At 39.7% G+C, this 22,267-nt stretch overlaps 2 protein-coding genes across 4 annotated transcripts in view; one reads left to right on the top strand and one right to left on the bottom strand.

Moving 5' to 3' along the window:
- The first annotated feature begins 225 nt into the window (after positions 1-225).
- LOC111861865 (zinc finger protein 664-like) lies at positions 226-10,059 on the top strand. The gene is made up of 4 exons (XM_033750476.1): positions 226-249; positions 321-488; positions 5,373-5,540; positions 9,190-10,059. Exons 1-4 carry the CDS (start codon positions 226-228, stop codon positions 10,057-10,059), a joined length of 1,230 nt encoding a protein of 409 aa, XP_033606367.1.
- Positions 10,060-21,304: 11,245 nt separating this feature from the next.
- LOC111861870 (exocyst complex component 4) overlaps positions 21,305-22,267 on the bottom strand; it is a 34,900-nt gene continuing 33,937 nt past the window's right edge. For all 3 annotated transcript variants that reach the window (XM_023846800.2, XM_023846797.2, XM_023846798.2), the window contains exon 15: positions 21,305-21,990. In XM_023846800.2, the coding sequence (XP_023702568.1) occupies positions 21,823-21,990 (168 nt within the window). In that variant the 3' untranslated portion in view covers positions 21,305-21,822. The remainder of the gene's footprint in view (positions 21,991-22,267) is intronic.

The following is a 22,267-nucleotide window of genomic DNA, read 5'->3' as shown; positions in this document are numbered from 1 at the left end:
GGGTTCAGTTCTCTTGGAGGTGATAGGTTATGTCTGCTGCGCTGATGCGATTATTCCGAATAAAGTTTACAGTAAGGACACTAGGTCGCACTATAAGTACTTCCTGTATGGAAAATGCGTTAGAACGGTATGGGCTAGGTAGGTATTAGTGGAGATTGTGTACATTATGCTAAAAATAAAGTTAATCTTTAAATATTCTCAATTCAGTGTATATCTACAAGTTGTATGGTACAATCAGGCAGCCAGAGGGTTAAAACACCTTACCAGACACAAACACTACACAGAGTGAACAGTGACAGTATACTTGTATTTGTTTACAGAACCTTGCCGATGTACAGAACGTACAGGGTCAGCGTAGTGAGACGTGCCCAACATGTTCACGCGATGCGTATCAGGCCGTCAGTATAAAGGCCGAGGTATTTTCAGATGTAGAAGAAGAGGAGTATCCTGTCCCGATAACATATCCAGGAATAAAGGCCGAACCTCAGGTGAGTTGTGTCTCCATTACGTGGATTTCACAAGTACAGGTATCCCTTGTTTTACAAACTTCGCTGCTGCAAAAACTTAGGCCTAGCGCACACATGCAATTTTTAGTTGGCCGATAGTTGTGCACTATCGTGGAGGTCCAACGATTGTCGAGGGACGTAAGCACACATACAGTTTCGAGTTGTCCACAACTACGCCAGTGAGCAGTCGGTCATTCGCAGCATGGATGTGTAGGATACAGCAGTAGTATATGCGTTGTTAAGATTAAGGAAAGAAGGAAGTGGGGAATATTGGGTTCACCCAATTTATAGGGAACGTCTGTTAAAAGGAAAATTTTACACATTGTACCGTGAACTGAGACAATACCCATAAAATTTTTTCAGTTATTGCAGAATGAGTGTTGATAGTTTTGATGAATTGTTGCTTCTTCTGAAACCTCATATCTTGTACAAGAATACAAGATGGAGATTGGAGTTTAATATTTCTACTATGATGGCAAACACAAAAAAAGTAAAAAGGTAAAGTAAAATTATTCCTGTAACAGGCCCTTAGGATTGTGAGATGTTGAGCTTCCCACATTTTTTCTAGACGACCTGCTCATAGATGGCGGTAAGGTTGTCAGCCCTATGCGCTGGCCGCCCTTTACCGCCAAGAACATTCCAAGAATATTCCTGGTACTCATTTCTGTTAGAGGCTGAGTCAGCCGCAGGGCTGTAGTGCGGCTGGAAGGATTGGGTAAATTGATAAAAATCCGGTGACCTCATTGGGATTCGATCCCGTGACCTTCCAGCTTGTAGCATAGTGTCTCAACCATGCTACTGCATGCCCCATTGCAAACACAAAGCACACAAAAATAGTATTTTTTCCTTACATAACATTAAGGGTACGTTCACTTTTTATGTAAGTTATTAGACTCATCACACTTCAGTAAGAATTGTCAACGAAATGAAAATTGATCATGCTAAAACTACTATATAAACAGACCATTCCAGTTTTCAATCGAAGCAGTTCACACCTCTTCCCACAACTTTTTCTTATGATTAGTATCAGAATATTCTTTACGTAATTTTAAATAAAGAGCTGGCTGCTTCTCCACTTCTACTGTAAGCTTTTCAGTGCTTTGATCCCACATGTTGCAACTAGCTTGAGCGTGAAGACAGGCAGGAAAATACACAACTTGTTGACTGAGGGTCAAATTGTGCATGATTTCAAGTTGCATGTGTGCGCACTCCCATAACAGCTCATGTACACTGGCGTTATCAACAACAGTTGGGTCAGCGGGCGGTTGAGGTAGAACCCAACTGCTCACTGACTGTTGGAACAACTATCGTGATGTGTGCGCACTCCCATTAAACGCAATGTTTCTCGGCAATGTGCCCAACTATAACTAAAAATTACATGTGTGCACTAGGTCTTACATGCATAAGAATTTCCCCCCCCCCCTGAAAGCAGAGAAATTCTATAGATCCAAAAATTTCTCACATATTCCTTGTCTATCCAATCCAGTAGGCTTTGGTACTGTGTCATAGGATTCCCAGGATCTGTAATTTGCTGAAAACTGTCATTTATTTCTTTTCTGACTTCAGTGGAATCTGTATGCATATAATAAGAGAGAGTTGTCATTATGTTGAGGATCTGTAACAGGATAAGTAATGATTCTCTAAAGATTTGTGATGACTGACTGACTGTACAGATATGTTGGACATTTCCCATTGTCTGAAGCATATTTAACATACCTGATACTTTTGGAGTTGCCTCTGTTGCTGCCTTTAGGTGACTTATCATTGTATTTACAGATTTTATGTTATTTACAATTTCTTTATTGGAGTCTGTCACAACACAACAATAGCTGGTGCCTCATCTTACAATGTATTTTGTCTGTTCTGTAGGGAATATAGATTGCAACTCATAGATATGTGGTGTATTTAATTCGGTTAATACAGTAAAACCTGCCTTAAACGGACCCTTTATTAAACAGAAATATTTTCAGGTCCCTTGACTTTGGGGCTGAAAAAGATGTTAAATAACCTGGATTAAATGGAAACTGTCTAACACAGACAATGGAAATCAAAATAAGCCTTTATACGGAAAATTTCCAGTCTTCCGGAATGCATCGTTTAGAATAATTTTAGGCATCCTATACATTCTACAGAATTTTGTTTCCCCTAACTCTTTAAAATAAGCTTCTAACGGTATTGCACTACCTGCACTGAGATTCAGCAGAATTGTTTTCCCCTTCTGGAAATTGTATTCAGTAAGGGCTCTAGGCCTACAGTTTTACTTTAGTCTAGCAGTTGTCATCATGGCTACAAAGACAAGAGTTGTGCTTGATCTTAACACAAGATTAAAAGTGATTCATGCGAGTGAGCGAGATAAATTGTCTGTTAAGCAGATCATGAAGATGTTTAACGTTGGTAAAACTCAAGTGTATGAGATTCTAAAGAAGAAAACGGAAATTTTGAAGCAGTGGGAAACCTGTGCTAATGGAAAAATAAAAAGAGAACTTCAGAAAACTGCAAACGAAGACTTAATGAAATAGTGCGGGCATGGTTTCTCAGTGTGAGGGCAAAAAATCAGCGGTTGTCAGGTCCTATGTTACAGGAATATGCTAAAAAAGTAGCTGAAAAACTGGGGAAGACTGAATTCAAAGCATCTAACGGATGTTTGGAGAGTTTTCGCAAAAGACATCGGATAGTTTTTAATGAACTTTGTGGTGAATCAAGTTATGTAAATAGTGATACCATTGAGGAATGGGAAGCTAAATTGCCATCCATAATCGAGGGATATGAATCTGAAAACATAGTGAACGGTGATGAGACTGGGCTGTTCTTCCACGTGCTTCCGAATAAATCGCTATGTCTGAAAGGTGAAAAATGTTTGGGAGGAAAACTATGTAAAGAAAGATTGACTGTTTTTCTATGTGGTTTTATGTCAGGTGAAATAGAGAAAACCTTAGTGATTGGTAAGGCGGCAAAGCCACGATGCTTCCAAAACATGGACATACAGAAACTTCCCGTTGAGTGGAGATCCAACATAAAGGCATGGATGATGTCACAGATCATGGAGGAATGGTTAACGGCCTTGAATGGTAGAACGAAAATGCAAAACCGGCATGTTTTGTTGTTCTTGGATAACGCAATATGCCACCCCCATATCGAACTTTCCAACATGTGACTTGCTTGGTTCCCTCCAAACACCACTAGTGTTTCTCAACCAATGGATCAGGGCATCATTCGGAATGTTAAGGTCCACTTCATAAATTATTAATGCAATCTTTGCTCGTCAATATAGATTCTACATCATCTGCCTCTGAACTTGCAAGAACTGTGTCGGTTCTAGATGCGGTTATTTGGATAAGTCAAGCAGTAAAGAAGTTGTTACCAGAAATTATGACAAAATGTTTCGAAAAAGCAGGATTTTCTACGGTAGAAGTTACTCCTAGTGTAGAAAATGAGAATGACCAGAAGGACGTACAACATTGCATGAATGAAGCTGCTTTCAGTAACTGCAATGCTGAGGACTACATCAACATAGACAAAAGATGTGCAAACAGAACCAGACACAATGGATATCGATGTATTAGTTGAGAATTTTAGAGAAAATCAAAAAGGAAGAGAGGAGGAGGAAGAGGAAAAAGACATTGTGATAGAAGAAGAAAAGTGTAGAGTGAAGACTTATCAGGATGATGCCAACAGTTTAAAGGTACTGCAGGAGTTTGCTGTGAAATGGAATGATTCAGACATGCTTACTCTAATTTCTCAAGCTAAAGTGTTTGTGGAAAGTCAGGCAGCCAAGAGAGTAAACTACGTGCAAAAGACTCTGCTGGAGCTCTGGTAATATTATAAAAAGTGAGTACTGCAATTTTTTCCTGTTCAGTGTAATGTTTGCATGTGTTCAATGATTATAGTGTGAATAAATTAATGAGCATGTTGTTTTGTTTTGTCTCAGATACGTTTATGTCCTGGTTTAGTTGTTATAGTATACCCTGATTGAACAGAAACCTGGTTTCAGCAGAAATTTTTTCTGGTCACTTGAGATTCCATTTAAGACAGGTATTACTGTATAGGTAAATTAAATAAAATTGTATTAATTTAAGTTTTATAGTAAATTGTTTTTAAATTATGTTTATTAATTAAAATCTTATTAACTCTTTTACTTTATATTATTATTTATGTTAATTAATTAATGTAAGTGATTTTAATTATGTGACTCATGTACTTTTGTATATATGTCTTGATATTATTATATTTAAGCATTAAGCATTTATTTATTATATTTACACTCACACAATATATATGAGACNATTTTTAAAAATTTGGAAAAAGAAAAAGAACAGAAAATTTATAGACATTTTAATTTGAATTGAAGTTTTAAAAAAGTGACAATTTTAGAAATCAAATTGACGCGTGTAAGTTAACAAAGATTTTATACATACATACAATTGGAAAGACTGGTGATTTTAAATTTTAAACTACGGGCAGTGTAGCAGCTACGTAAGAATACACACCTGATGATGGCCTTTTAGGGCCGAAATATGTAGTGTGGAGGAAGGGAAGAAGAAAGAACTACAATTAAATTGTTGCACTTAAGACGGAGTTTGTCTCATATATATTGTGTCTTGATATATCTATTTTCAAAGGGAATATTTCCACATCCTAGGTTTGTTACCTGTATCGATATATGGAAATTAAAGGAAATGAATGAAAGTTCCCACAGCAACAAATATGCTTCCAACAATGGGAAAACTGCTGGACACACTGCATGGCCCATGCTTTATCAGATACTCAAAATGTAGAGAAAGGAAAATATGCAATTATTTCTTCCCAGGACTGCTTGTGTAATGCAAATGCATAGACATTATAGATATGGCACTGTTTATTTTACAGAACCCTGCAGATTTGGGGAAAGTACGAGATCTGTGTAGTGAGATATGCCCAGCTTCTTCTCATGATGCATATCCGGCTGTCAGTCTGAAAACTGAGGTATATTCAGATCCAGAAGAAGAGGAGTATCGTGTCCCACTGACGTTTGTAGGAATAAAGGCTGAACCTGAGGTGAGTTGTCTCTCTATGCCCATGTTAGGCAGATTTCACAAATACAGGTATCCCTAGTTTTATGCACACTTGATTTACAAACTTTTGCTACAGAGAACGACTTTTATTCATAAGAATTTTATTTCTGTGAAAGCAGAAAAATACATACACAGCATGGAGCAAGTGGCGAGAAGCAGACACCACCATCATGTATGGCTCCACAGTGAAGTCAAGACCATCACAAGTCCTGTCTTAGCACTGTCCTGTATTAACTCTTGTGCCATCTACACTAGATCTCATGAGATTGTAAGTGTGAGGAATTTGGAGAACCCCCAGTTGTCCTGTAGAGGCATGTCTTGTTCTGTACTCCTTGGTGAAGGTGGCAACACAGCCCCATACTTCTTACAGTATGGCATTTCACCCTGCCACCCACAACATATACTTGCCGAATACCTGAGTTTCCAACCTGACTGACTACACCATTAGCACATTCTGCATCTTGAGAATCATATGATACCTGACCTGAACACTTTCTATGTAATACAGGGAATTGCTATTATTTGAGCCTTTATTAGCCATGCCCCTGCAGGAGAAAATTCTTGACAAACTGTATGTCAGAATTCCCTGCAGTTCTGAGGATCCCTTCAGTGGACTATGGCTTTCTTAACTGAAAACGGTTCCCTTCGGGAGCACGCGACACACTACTCTGTTCCAATTTGCTATCCACATGCAAACACACAGCACCCACGGGCATCCCCCATCACGCGTTCAATCTGTTGTTTACTGCAGCCAGTGCTCTATGTGACTGGGTATTTCTGTTACTGCGACTGTTGAAAATTTAGTGGCCTTGCTACAGCCATGAGAGAAGAGCATAGCCATACTGCTGCCATCTGCAGGAGAAAGTGTACTAGATATAATCATGTGAAATTGGGTGTTATGTGTGGCAAGAAAAGAGGCAAGCATGCAGTAGGCATTACACATGTTACTCAGAATTCTGGCTTGATCATTCATATTACTTTGAAGAGTGCACAGTGAATTAAACAAAGGCTGTTAAGCTACTCAAATGTGAAAATTACACACCAAATGTGTGATGTAATGGAGGTTTTGGAGTGGCGTCTTGCAATGTGAATTCTATGAACAACCCCTTAAGCCTAGCTCTCATTCAGCAGAAAGCTTTAAGGTTGTATGAGACTGTGAAGGAGTAATCGGCAGTTCTAGCAAAAGGGGCAGGATTCCAGGATGTCGGTGAAGATGACGGTGGAATTGTTGGAATCTCATTCCTTCCCGTTAACAAATCAGGAGTTGGCAGAGGTGGACAGGCAGATAGGCACAGGATGGCCTCACTGATGAGAATGTGATTTCAGAGAGAAGTGCCTTAACAGTTAGAAAGGTTTAAGAGAAACCTCCAGCAAAATTCATGAGGCTGTGGATTATTTTGTAACCATGATCCCCTCTGTGATCATTCTGCCAAGGTTGAATGTGGAGTAGATGATGTCATGCTATAGTGAAATTTTACAAAAAGGAAAAAATAAAGTGGGCTGGAACCGAAGGAAGTCTGCAGAATGGACACCATTCAGGAAGGGACCAGAATTTCAGGTAAAAGCAATTGAAAACTTTAGTTAGTCATACGGTAAGGTTATTTATGTAAAAAAGAATTATTTTAATGCAATATCATCATTAATTCAAAATGGGCGTCAGAGTTGTTTCTGGTTGTTGGGTAGTGATTCCTTGTCAAAACATGTCATGGAAGGCATACCAACTTCTCAGGTTATGGGCACACCTGTTTGCAACCTCAGGTATTGCAGCCCTTAATAAATTTTGTATACATTATTTGTTGTGTATGTTTGGAATTTCCCTCCCTTAGGGGGATTTGCTTTAGGCGGCATCTTTAAATGTTAGTTAGAGTTAGTTAGAGTGGCCATTTCTGATATTACACCACGTTTTGATAAACTTTGTTCTCAAAAGCAGGCCCATCCATCACACTGAACTTTGACATTTAAATGTTTGATGTTCTTTGCAGATAAAAATTAAATACTTGTTAGTTAAATATCGTTTCATTTCAGTACATATTTTGGTTAATCGCAAGTGTTAAAACTAATTTATATTGTAGGCCTAATATTGTGATACTTTAATTTTGAGTAAAAAAACTGCTAACTAGTATGTAGAAAAACACAAAATAAACTGAATAAAACGTCAAACATATCATGAGTCCTATTTTGATAAAAAAAAAACAGGCTGGGGGCCTGAGAGTATTTTCTCTCATCAGGGGGGGCTCAGAGGTAAAAAGTTTGAGAACCACTGCACTACAGTCATTGAAGCTATGTGCTTTAGTGTGGCAGATTATCAGCTTTATCAGGAAGGAGGAAATCATGCTTACAATTGCCTGACACAAGCATCTATTGCGTGGTCACCCCATACCTGCTTCTAGACAGTGTGGTGTGCTCATTACCAATTAAAAGATCCAGCAGGAGTGCCCATGTTCTCACAAAGGCCAGATATTTTCATGGTGAGGGAACATTCCTTGGCATCCTGGGATATGAATTTGTTCTTGATGTCAGGGTGGTCATGTTTATTTAACCCTCTGTGTACTGTTCTCTTCGAGTCATTTTATATATATATTGTTTCAAGAATTTCACTAGGCCATATAAATTGTCTTACTGTAATTTCTTAACTCAGAGTTTATTGTTGTTTCATCTAACATTCCAGTCCACTATACAGCCTTAGAAATGCATAATATTATATAATTTTGATTGAATTCACTCAGAAGCTGTCATACATTGTGAGGGACACATCAGGACAGCACACACACGTACTTGCAAATGGCGCTCCCTGTCCATTCTCTTTCCCCCATCTTTCTTACTTTCTTAACTTCTCAATATACTGTGACATGTTGCGCAAAGCCGAGCCCCCCCCCCACACCAGCAGTGACGCGGCGGGTGAGTCAGCTCTCCCCTCCCACCCCTCAGCGGTAACGTAACGCTCGCGTAATAGGCGAGTAATCACCCCGCATCCTGGCAGCTATGCGCGGTGACGTCACGAGCGGAGCCGAAGAGAGCCGAGCGGAGCCGAAGAGAGCCGAGCGGAGCTGAAGATAGCCGAGCCCCCGCAACCTGGTAACTATGCAAGGCGAGTCAACAGCGGTGACGTAACAGGATGACGTGGCACTCATTACGCAACCGGCAAGCATTGCAGCTATATAAGTGAGCTGCACAGCTGGTACCAGTCAGTTCTAATGTGGCTACCAGCGAGTTCTACTGTAGCAGTCGGCGACTTCAGTTATAAAGTAACAGTCGCCGAGTTGAAACATAACAGCCGCGTGTGCGTTAACCAGTGATCACCAGTTATATTCAGAGTGTGTAATTCAGGGAGACTTGTATAGCTCCCGCATCATTAGTACGTGAAGACTCTCGAAGAGAGTGTTAAGAGATTTTGTTCTAGGGTTTGTAAAGTGTGGAAACCCGTAATATTGTGATAATTAATTGTAGCCGTTATTTGAAGATTGTTAAATAAACCAATTAACCATCTCTACGGCGTCTTCGGTAACGTAAACACGTTACACTGGTGTCAGAAGTGGGATCAGTGATGAAACACGTTACAATACGTATTTGGGTTTCAGAATTATTCCTATAGATAGGATGATTTCTCAGTGTTATTTCTTCCTGTTTTTCAGATTACTGTGTATGATCTTGAAACCCTACCTGGCAAGAAGCGGCAATTCTTCTGTGACATATGTAATAAATCAGTCAGTCGCTCGCGTGATCTAAAGAGGCATCATCGCATACACACAGGAGAGCGGCCATTTTGCTGTGATGTGTGCAGTAAGTCTTTCAGTGATGTGAGTAATCTGAAGAAACATCAGCGCATACACACTGATGAGCGGCCATTTTGCTGTGATGTGTGCAGTAAGTTATTTAGAGATGAGAGTAGTCTGAAAAGGCATGATCGCGCACACAGTGAGGAGCGGCCATTTAGTTGTGACTTGTGTAATAAATCATTCAAGCAACACTCAACCCTGAAGATACATCAACGCACACACAGTGGGGAGCGGCCATTTTGCTGTGACTTGTGTAATAAATCATTCAAGCACAACTTGACCCTGAAGATACATCAACGCACACACAGTGGGGAGCGGCCATATAGCTGTGACTTGTGTAATAAATCATTCACACACCACTCGACCCTGAAGATACATCAATATGTACACACTGGGGAGCGGCCATATAGCTGTGACTTGTGTAATAAATCATTCACGAACCCCTCGACCCTGAAGATACATCAGTACGTACACAGTGGGGAGCGGCCATATGGCTGTGACTTGTGTAACAAATCATTCAAGCGTCACTCGACCCTGAAGATACATCAGCGCACACACAGTGGGGAGCGGCCATATAGCTGTGACTTGTGTAATAAATCATTCACACACCACTCGACCCTGAAGATACATCAATATGTACACACTGGGGAGAGGCCATATAGCTGTGACTTGTGTAACAAATCATTGTCAGCAGAGCCTTCTGAACAGTCATCAGCACATACATAGTCGAGAGTGGCCATTTTGCTGGTATCTGTGTAACGTCATTTGGACTTCGGACACATCAACCCACACATAGTGATGTGTGCAGTAAATCACAGAGCAGTATAGATGGGTTTAGGCTGAAGGAGCAACATACAACTTGCAGCATGCGACAATATTGCAAGTTGTAAGTTTTTTATTGGTAGTGGGGTGGGACTAAGTCCCTTGTACTGTGGCCTCTTCTGGCCTATTGTACCAGATGTACCCCAGATGATAGGTGAGGGTAATTGTGGAGCAGTTGGTGGAATGAAGATTGCCAGGGGAAACCGAAGTACTCGGAGGAAACCTACCCCAGCGCCACTTTGTCCACCACAAATCCCACTTGACCAGACCCAGGATTGAATCCGGGCCACCATGGTGGGAAGCCAGTGACTGACTGCTTGAGCTATGGCACGGCCCCAAGTTGTAAGTAACATGGGTTTACTCTGTGTTGTATGATACAGGGTGACGCAAAAAGATGGGAACTCTTGAAAATAGAGAAAAAATACAATTTTTTTTTAAATGTAATCAACGTACTCAATGTGCACTTCTACATTGGAAATTTAAAAATAACTCACAGTTTGAAAATAACATCGCGAAGATGATGTCCATCTAGCCGAATACACTCTGCAAGTCGATCCTGAAAATTGCGCATAGCTCAGAGCAAAGTGTCGGGTTGTATTGCTGCGATCTCTTCTGTTATTCGTCTTCTAAGTTCGGCTAGGGTTGTGGGGCGTGTATTGTAGACCACGCTCTTCAAATAACCCCATAAATGAAAATCACACACTGGTAAGTCTGGGGAACGAGGTGGCCAAGCAATGTCACCGTTTCTGGAAATTACGCGGTTACCGAACAGATGCCTGACCGCTGCCATTGACACTCGTGCGGTGTGTGCAGTCGCCCCGTCCTGTTGAAACCAAGTGTTTTCGATATCAGTGTTCGGTACACTGTGAATTCTTGCAGCAAGAAACGTCTCAAGCATGGTTACATAACGCTCAGAAGTTACTGTCACCGTGTTTCTTGCGATGTCTTCAAAAAAATATGGTCCTATCACCCTTCGAGCTGAAACTGCACACCATACAGTGACCTTGGGGCTGTGTAGAGGTCGTTGATGAAGAACAGCAGGATTTTCTTGTGCCCAGTACCGACAGTTCTGCTTGTTCACATACCCGTTTAAATGAAAATGAGCTTCGTCTGACATCCACAGATTTTCAATGAAATCAGGATTCTCGTCAGTTTTGTTCATTATTGCTTCACAAAACTGTCGGCGCAACAAATGGTCATTAGGTTTCAGTTCTTGCACCAGTTGCAGTTTATAGGGATGAAACTTGAGTTCATGGAGTATTCTCTGGACAGACCGACGACTTACAGTCACTGCCGCTGCGACTTTCCGTACTGAGCGATGTGGACTTCTCAAGACGGAGGCTTGCACGGCTTCGACATTGTCCGGAGTCCAAGCACTTCCTGGACGACCAGAAGACTTTCTCTTTCCCACTGAACCAGTCTCTTCGAAATTTTGAACCCACGTTCGAATTGCATGTTTAGATGGAGCGTGGGCACGAGGGGCAAGGTTGAAATGCCGCCTAAACTCCCGTAAGGCCTCAACCAAACTGTCGCCGTGTCGATAATAAGCCCGCACGGCTACTACGCGTTCTTGAACGTTCCACTGTTCCATGGCTACTAAACCTCCGGTGCTACTCTACAACTTACCACCCTCCCCACATTTCTTCTCCCCTCACACTGCTGCCAACATCACATTCAAAAGTTCCCACCTTTTTGCGCCACCCTGTATTTGGGTTGCTTGCTAAACTTTGTAACTGATACAGGAAATGAACTGAGTCCCATGGTACAAATTGTCAGTGCATATCAATATCTGTTTAATACTGATTGTTGAATGTGAACAAGACCCTGTGTAGGTGAGAGCAAACAGACCTGACATGACATTCTCCACGGTTACGGTGTTTACCTCAGCTGTGGAAGCTTGCAGTTAGTAGAGAATAGTAATAGTAGATTACAGAAACTTATCAACAGCTTGTAAACATGATTCTGCCATATCATTTGTCATTTGCTGTATGTCTTCAGTGCTCTTCTGCTGTGTTCTCCGAGTGAATTTGTTGATCTCTTAGTTATGAATTTATGTACCATTTATACTGAGTATAATGAAATAAATCTTTTGGATTGGTCAGATGAACAGAAAGTGTGATTTATTGATCATCACAGACAAAATATTATTTTGTGGGATACTCTTTGTATTAATTACTAATATAAACTTAAAAAATAGAGATGTGTTGATTCTGCCTATGGGGAAATATAGCAGTAAATTGCATTTAACTGGAAGGATCATGAAGGACTTGCATGCCTCTGTTCACAGCAGATATCAACTAGCAACTAGGATATTGAGTGCCATGTCAGGAGATTAAAAGAAAAATTAGTTTGTGTATTAGGCACTTCTTGTTTCTGTAGATCTCAGTCACCTTAGATGGGAACAGTGAATTGAAAATTGTGAAGTAATATAAAATGACTTGTAGCAAAGTTGTATTTCAGTATTTCGTTTCCCTTAACACGTTTCGGTCGGGTTGCCCATCTTCAGAAGAACACGATCAACATTTAGAAAACCACTGTTACAATGTCATCTATATAAATAAAAATGTAAATGTTGGTTTGTTAATCCTCGAAGATCTCCGAAAGTTCTTCACCGATTGCTTCGAAATTTTGACACAACGTTGTATTCAAACACGCACGTTTTTATATACCCATTATGTAGATGTCACACCTGTGACAGGTTGGTTGGTTGGTTGGTTGTTAAAGTATTAATTGTACTCAATATTAATATACTGTAACGTGTTATATGTCGTCCATCGAATACCAACAGATCGTTGCCTAGGAATAACCGTGGCAACGAACTGTTGAAACGGCGAAATAATGCAATTCTGCGGCAATGAGCACAGAACACGTGAAATGGAATCCTGGGTGAAAGTGCCCTCTATTGCGTCCGAAACCAGGTTATAATAGTCCGGCTCCGAAGAGTTTTCGGTGATACTGGATGTGATAATAATTGTACTCGCTGGTGTAAAAGTGAGCATTCAATAACTTATTCGCTGAATCCGAGACATGTGTGGAAGTTATTTGTCGCACTGAATAGGAGACACGTGACCACAACAACGTGACATATTCTTGTTATCAAAGTACATGTATAAATAATGCAACAATTTAAAAGACATCAAGAATATGTCACTCACTAAAAATGTATTTTAATACTTTATGATGTTAAAATCATTAAAAATTTCAATCTATATCTATATAAATACAAATGTAACTGCTGGTTTGGCTCTCCTCGAAGATCTCTGAAAGTTCTTCGCCGATTGCTTCGAAATTTTGACACAACGTTGCATTTGAACACGCGCGTGTTTTTATATGCCTATTATGTAGATGTCACACCCGTGACAGGTAAAAACAAGTAAAAGTATTAATTGTATTCAGTATTAATACACTGTAACGTGTTATACCTGGTCCATCGAATACCAACAGATCGTTGCCTAGGAATAACCGTGGCAACGAACTGTTGAAACGGCAGGTCGTTGCATAGGAATAACCGTGGCAAGGAACTGTTGAAACAGCGGGTCGTTGCCTAGGAATAACCGTGGCAACGAACTGTTGAAACGGCAGGTCGTTGCATAGGAATAACCGTGGCAAGGAACTGTTGAAACAGCGGGTCGTTGCCTAGGAATAACCATGGCAACGAGCTGTTGAAACAGCGGGTTCTTGCCTTGGAATAACTGTCACAACGAACTGTTGAAACAGCACATCGTTGCCTTGGAATAACCGTGGCAACGAACTGTTGAAACAGCAGAAATAGTACATTTCTGTGGCAACGAGCACAGAACACGTGAAATGGAACCCTGGGCGAAAGTGCCCTCTATTGCGTCTGAAACCGGGTTATAATAGTCCAGCTCTGAAGAAATTTTTGGTGATACTGGATGTGATAATAATTGTGCTCGCTGGTGTAAAAGTGAGCGTTCAATAACTTATTCGCTGAATCTGAGTTGTGCATGGAAGTTATTTCGTAAGTATAGTTTATTTTTCGTTGTTTTTCTTTTCGTTTTCTAAGAACAAGCTTAGGTCGTCATACTCGCGGAGCGGAAGCAATGCATCGAGTAATTTCAAATCAAACTGGGGAAGAATGGGCAGACTGAGCCACAGCAAGGTGTGGCCAGGCACAGCTAGTTAATATATAAAAGTTATTCATTGTAACTACATAGGTAGTTATTAGTCATTTAGAGAGGGTGGGTTTCCCCATGCACCGCGACCAGTTTGATCTATTGTGCTTCCCTCTATGATATTCTACCAGTCTCTATACCCTACCAATAAATGGTGCGTACCATCAGTCCCGCCGAGCAAGCGAGTTCGGCCACTTGCTTAGTGGTATCTGTAATGCCTCCCCCATCTATCAGAGGCCTTAGAGACTATTGTTGGGCGGGAAACGTCCTGGAATTTGGCTCAGTGATCCCCTTTGGGGATATGAGGTTCTTTTACGTGCCGTAAAGTTACGACACGGGACACACAGCTTAAAGTCCCTCCCGGAGAGCTTGTTCTCTGAATTTTTCCGCCCTTAAAAATTCGACGACCTCCGCCGGGTATTTGAACCTGCGTACCACGAGTCATGAGGTGGGAACGTTACCTCTAGACTACGGAGGCTGCTAACTACATAGGTAAGTCAATAAGTAAGTTACAAATGGATATAGTACTTGAACAAATAAGAGTACTGATTTGAAAAATACTTTTATTTCTAAACATAATCTCCCTGTACGCCGTACATTGTGGCACTTTTCCCATCATTTCATGAGCCCCTGAAAACCTGCAGCATAATATTTTTTGGGCTGCTGTCAGAACCAGCTGGTGACTGGGATTATGAAGTCATACTGCTTACTGCATTCCAGCCTCAAGGACAAACTGTAGATGCCAACTCCTACTGTAACATCCTCAGGAAACTTCGTAAGGCCATTCAACAGAAGTGACCAGGACTCCCCACCAAAGATGTGTTGCTCTTGCATGACAGCGTTCGTCCCCATACTGCCAACAAGACAAATGAGATGCTATGAAATTTCAAGTTGGAAGTCCTCGAGCATCCTCCGTATAGCCCCTACCTTGCTCCAAGCAACGTCCATTTGTTTGACCCTCTTAAACACAATCTTTCGGCTGAACATTTTCCCGACGATAAAGCTGTAGAAGGGGTAGTCACCGCCTGGTTCCAACAGCATCCCAAAGAAATTTATGCTGATTTTCAGGGGCTTGTGAAACGATGGGACAAGTGCTTCAATATACAGGGAGATTATGTTAAGAAATAAAAGCATTTTTCAAATCAATTTGTAACTTACTTATTGACTTACCCTCATACATTAAGTACATGAAGTGGTTGGAACATATCCAAGTTATTATACTTACTTGCTCATAGAGCTGAGCCCTTCTGGAGGAGCCACCAATTCAGCAGCTACTCAAGAATTTCCCAGCATTTTATGGAACCCGAAGGTTCATCACCGTGTTCACAAGAGCCCTCCACTGGTCCCTATCCTGAGCCAGATCTATCCAATCCATCTCTCTAAGATTGTTATTATAACAAACAAGAAACAAAGTTATTATAACTAAATTATTTACACAGTCAAGTATTTGAAAGTAAAGTTATAAAAACTTTTTGCTAAAACTAGAACCAGTGGTACTCGTCTTGAAATTTCTTCTCATTAAAGGAAGAAGATTGTGTATCACGACGGTGTTTCTATAATCCTAATTTTATGTGAAGGTGAGTTTATTTTGGCCCTACCTTTAGCGCCTTGATCCTGTTGCATGGTGCACTTTGTGTTGTTGTGCTATTCTAAAGTATATAGTGTTGTGACATAAATGTGGGCGTGTACTAATGAATACTAAAATTTTGGAACATATCGTTCTGATTAGGAAATGACCGCTTGGGAGACCAAGGTATAGTTGGGAAAGTAATAAAATAAATGGATACAGGATGTGGACTGCATTCAGATTACTTAGTACAGTGCAAATGAACTAATAAAAGCACTGGTGTGTTCAGCCTCTCACATATTTTGCATTACTAGATTTCAAATAATTTGATTTTTAATGAAATCATTTATTAAAAAGGTTTGTACCTAAAGTAAAGTTCTCCCTGTGCTTAATTAATTAAGCACTATGCCATGAAGACATATGGGGGAGTGGAGGTATAGCTCCACCTTTCTCAACCTTGGCACTTGATGGAGGTGAGTGGTCAGCTTCATGTATCTGCCGCTTTACTCCCAATACCCATTGGATAGAGGCAAAGGTGACTGTATGATTAATGAATATGTAGCAGTTGCTACAATGAGAATTGGCAAGAGGAAATCAAAGAATTTGGAGAAAACCTACCTCAGTGTCATTCTGTCCACCACAAATTCTATGTGATCTGACCAGGGATCCAAATAACGTTTTTATAAATGGGAGTACAATGACACAGTACTTCAGCTATTCATAGACTTCAAAAAAGTCTATGATTCAGTTAGGAGGAGAGCACTGTACAATATTCCAATAGAGTTTGGGGTACCAATGAAACTAGTTAGGCTGATTAAAATGTGTTTAAACAGAATGTATAATAAAGTCTGTATAGGTAAACATTTGTCTCATAATTTTCCTATATAAAATGGTCTAAAATAAGGAGATGCTTTATCACCACTCCTTTTCAACTTTGCTTAAGAATATGCCATTAGGTAGATCCAGTAGAACCAGGTTGGACTGAAATTAAATGGGCCACATCAGGTGCTGGTCTATGCTGATAATGTGAAACTACTGGGAGATAACATAGATACCATAAAGAAAAACACAAACTTTAACTGATGCTAGTAAGGAGGTTGTTCTAAAAGTAAATGCAGATAAAACTAAGTATATGTTGCTGCCTCATCACCAGAATGCAGGGCAAAATCATGACATTCACATAGCCAACAGATCTTTTGAAAATGTGGTACAGTTCAAATATTTGATAATGACAGTAACAAATCAAAATTTGATTCAGTATGAAATTATGAGACTGAATTCAGGTAATTCTTGCTACCATTCAGTCCAGAACTTTTGTCTTCTCATCTGCTGCCTAAAAATATAAAAATCAGAATATACACAACTATAATTTCGCCTATGGTGTAGCACGAATGGGGGGGAGGACTACATATGAGTATGGGATATTGGTGGAAAAGCCAGAAGGAACAAGACCACTTGGAAGATCAGGACATAGGTAGGTGGATGATATTAAAATGGATCTTAGAGACAGGATAAGGTGGTGTGGACTGGATTAATCTGGCTCAGGATAGGGACCAGTGGAGGGCTCTTTTTAACATAGTAATGAGCCTTTGTGTTCCAAAAGATGACGGGAAGTTCTTCAATAGCTGCACAACTGGCTGCTTCTCAAGAAGGGTTCAGCTCTATGAAGTTAGATTTACAATTTCTCTCACCCATTTTAAAAGGTGTAGTAATACTGTGTTGAGGAAAAATACCTAATGATAAAAGATTTATTACACATACGATTCAAGGGTGAACTGATGTAAACAGAACTTATTTTAAGAACATTGTTCGAGAGTTCATCATATCCATGGGAATTTTTGAGCTTAAGAAATTTGATAATATTTTCAATTTCTTTTGTCGTTTACAATTTGAGATTTATATTAGGAGATGAATTATCAAATCATGTGATAAATAATGTATGAGATTATTATTATTCCCCTGACAGGTGTCTTCACCTTGTCGTGGTGGTGGGGCTTGCATAACTCTGTGACTTGGAGAGCTATGCCGGTGGTAGTTTAACTACCAGTAGTCACCCATGCCGGAAAGGTCAAAGGTTAGAGTCCAGGCTAAGAGAGATACCCTGGTCCTGTAGGTTGGGGGTTGGGCATGAGGCTAACAACTTCATCCTGTAAAAAGAATTTTGTTCAGAAACCTAACAACCAGCCTTGGATAAGTGGAACATATGGGAAACAGACTAAGCAACGGACAAGGAACAGTGATATTGTGATGGCAACTTGGAATGTACCTACAATGTTGCAATCTGGAGAGATGAAGGAAGTAGCCCAGGAAATGATACGTTAAAAGGAAGGTTATATTCCAAAAGAAGAAAAGGAAGACAGGATGAGATGGCTAGACGATGTTGGGAATTAGCTGAAGAAGATGAAGGTGAAAGGATGGATAGAGAAGATGAGGAACAGAGAGCAGTGGAGACTGGTTGTAGAGGAGGCCAAGGCTCACCCAGGGCTGGTGCGCCAAGTGGTAGGTATTATTGTTATTTTGTTTGTTTGTTTCCTTATATGAATGAAAGTGTTTTTCCTCCAGTGCTTACCTTTAATTAGTATCTTTGACTTTATGTTGTGTTTGTCCATTATGTAACTACTTTTATCTACACTGTACTGTGTCAGTAATGGGCCTTGTAGCTGTTGGCTCAGCACATAAATAATAAAGAACTGAATTATTATTTTTTTCATTTCATGCATCCTGTTGTGTTACAATATACAATTTCTTTATTAAAACCGTCACAACACAACAATATTAGGCAACGTCTACACGGGCGCACAAAATGCGTCTGTTTGCTGAGGACACCACACAGTTGCAGAATGCGGTGCGTAGTATTTTGTCTGCAATGAAACTAAAGTATGTTCATTACAACGGATGCATTTTGTGCGCTCATGTAGACGCTGCCTTAAGGTCAGAGCCAAACTAGGCTCTGACCTTAATATAGTTGTGTTGTAACGGTTCTAATAAAGAAATTGTGAATTATTATTGTTGTTGTTGACATACATTTTCTCGATCAATGAACCAAAATATTCATTAAATGTACTTTTAATAGCTTGCAGATTTTTAGTGGCTTCCCATCAACATTCTATATTTGTACATCTTCATTAATAGTTCTCTTTCCTGATTCAACTTTCACAATTTCTCAGGTGGTTTTAATTTTATTATTTGATTCTAGAATTTGGTTATTGTAATTATTATGTTTAGCTTCCTTAATGACTTTTGATAGTATTTTACGGCATATTTTGTATGACTTTTTAGTCTCAGATTATTACTGTCCCTATTGGCCAAGTATAGATATCTTTTATGTTACATGAGGTTTTTTTGTGCCCAGTGTTATCCATGTTTTGCTTTTAGTGTTATTTTTTTACCTTTTTTTAGAATAGAAGATCCTCAAATATGTATTTAGGGAGCAACTAAATTTAGAATTGATGTCTGCTATCAAATACAGCATCCCAAGCTTCATTACTTAATTCTGTGACAAAATCTGCCATCATATGCTTGTTGATTTGATACTGCTGATTACTGATCTGAAGATCAGTATTACTGATTTCGTTATATTTTAGCGTCCTGTTGCACTGACTCATGTCCACGATTTATGCTAACCGTCTTACAGTGCACACTGTATACAGTGTATGCACTGTAAGATGGTTAGCAGTGCACACTGTATACAGTGTATGCACTGTAAGACGGTTAGCATAAATCATGGACATTACTGATTTCTGCAAGTTGTGTCTCATGGTCAGATAAGCCATTTATAAAAGGTCCTATGTTATAAATTCCTATTTTGAGTTATTAACGAATATATTATCTACTGCTGATCTATAGTTGCTCTGAACTCTTGTAGGAAAATTAACGGTACTACAAAGATCATATGGTGATGATCACCAATAATTTCATCCATACATCGATTTAACTTTTGAGAGAAGGATATTGCATAAAATTTTGTACAAAGTTATGAGCAGTTATATCCATGACAATTACTATAGTCAGTTTTATCACCCTTCTTGTGTATTGGTACAATAATACTCCTTCCACTGATCAGGAAATTCTTCCTTATTCCAATTAGAATTAATTAGCTTATGGATCTTACAAGATAATATTTCACCTCATGCTTGAATCAGTTCTGCCAGAAGTTGATCACTACCTGGTAAATTATACCGCTTCAACTCTCCAATAGTGATTTCAAATTCAAAAGGGCTAGGATGAGGTTCTAACAGCTCAGCTCTTATGTATTCCGTCTGCCTAACATGACTGACGCTTGGTACATTCAATAACTGAGAGAAGTAGTTCTTCCACTTATTCAAAATGTTGTGGGAATCTGCATGATCACCATTCTCATCCTTCAGTAAGTTACTTCTAGGTTCATAAACCCTCTTAAATTTATTTATTGCTATATACTGGTGTGGGATGTGTATATTTATACACAATAACATTCATTGTACTATAAAAAGTGGCTACTGCTATTATAGTGACTAAAAAAGGTATATAAAGTAAGTAAAGATATCCCTATAACAAGCTGTGAAGGCCCATAGGGTTGTGAGACGTTGAGGGTCCCACATCATCTAGACAATCGGCTCAGAGATGGCGGTAAGGTTGTCAGCCTTACGTGCCGGCCACAGTTTACTCCCCAGGAAAATTATTTAATTAATTCCTGGTACTCATTTCTGTTAGAGATTGAGTCAACCCCAGGCAAATAGTGCAGCTGGAAGGATTAGGTCAACCGAAAAATCCAATGACCTCGTTGGGAATCGAACCCGCGCCCTTCCAGCTTGTAGCATAATGCCTCAACCAACTACGCTACCGTATGCCCCCGCTATAATAGTGACTACAGTGAAAAACTGATGTAGTAGAGAAAATTCTCATTCTTGTGTAGATCCTCAAAATTCTTCATATTTCCTATCTTGATCTCACCTGAAACTGAAATTGTCATTCCTGCATATGCCTACTGTTCATTATTCTATTCATTAAAATCACATATGAATCACTGTACTATTGCTTGTATTAAAGCAAATGTATAACTATTATTAATATTTCAGTGAAATTTCCTAAAACACAGTCTTTAATTTGTTCTATATTGATACTATATAATGACGGCCAACTGTTACTTGGATTACAAGAACAAATGCTATTTGCTGCATGATAACCAAAATTTCCAACCACAGGTATCCAACACTGGGAGTCTTTAGGAAGCAGGCAATCTTGGAGAATGACAAGGAAAGCTTCAAGTATCACGTGACTGTATACCTATGAGGGAGAGTCAGTAAACAGGTCACAAATTAATATAAAACATGTGATATTTGAACCTGGGAAAAACATTTATTTCTTGACATATCCTCCATCAACACTGGCACGCTTGTTCCATCAGTTTACCAGTGTGTCAAAAGTTGCAGCATAAAAGTCTTTTAACTGTTGTGTCAGTCACTTCTGCACCTCTGTTTCAACCTCTTTGTCACTGGCAATGTGGTTGAACCGCTTTACACACAAAAAAAAAAACTTTCCACTGTAAACAGGAAACGTTCCTTTATGAGTATCCTTTGCATTGAGACCTTTTGCCCATAAAAAACGAACAACGCTGCTCTTCCGTAGTATAATTCTCAAGCATGGTCACCATTTTGACTATTAAAACCAGCATCTGAACATGCCCATGCGTATCTGCAATCTAGACTTTTTTATTGTGAAAAATAATTGTAAATACAAAAAAGGCCTAGGCAATGCCCATGTGGCCTGCTACCTAGACTGGCATGAAGCTGGACTGTGCTGCTACCTAGTTACCAGAAAATCTATTACTTGAACTATTTATATGTACATGTGATACTAGCGTACAAACTAGCTTTGGTATTTCATTTTTCTGTATTTGCAGCTGGTGAAGTTCATGAGGAATAATATATTTTTTATGCTCTTGCTGAGTAACAATACTGTTCTCTTATTAATAATGCAACTGGACCCCTACACAGTAATACCCACTTCCCCCAGGATGTCTGACAGACGGCTCAGATGGGTGTTGATGGCCCCATAGTTGGGTTCTGCCTGGCTCCGGTTCACAAGCTGGAATGCATTCATGTATTCAAGCTCTGAGAACTGTGGTCCATTCTCCATCACCCCACTCAGTATCTCCTGTAACAACACATGTTATCACTATACTTACTGTTTGTGTGGTGCACTTTAGAGTTCTGTAAAGCTGCACCTCATAGGAAATAATTAATACCTGTGAGTTTATACCATGTCGCCACATGGGAAATTAAAATCTCAAAACCAAATATATCGTGTGGACACTTGGTTGTTAGTTTCCACTTTCACGAAAAATGCACTCTAATAAAAGTTGCATACTTTTCAGTTAGCACAAAAAAAAAAACTGCAGTACCATACACTGAAGAGTACGAGTGCTGTACAC

Source organism: Cryptotermes secundus, unplaced genomic scaffold, assembly GCF_002891405.2.
Source record: "Cryptotermes secundus unplaced genomic scaffold, Csec_1.0 scaffold1258, whole genome shotgun sequence".
Lineage (NCBI taxonomy): Eukaryota > Metazoa > Arthropoda > Insecta > Blattodea > Kalotermitidae > Cryptotermes > Cryptotermes secundus.
This window is presented reverse-complemented; position numbering and strand designations above follow the sequence as displayed.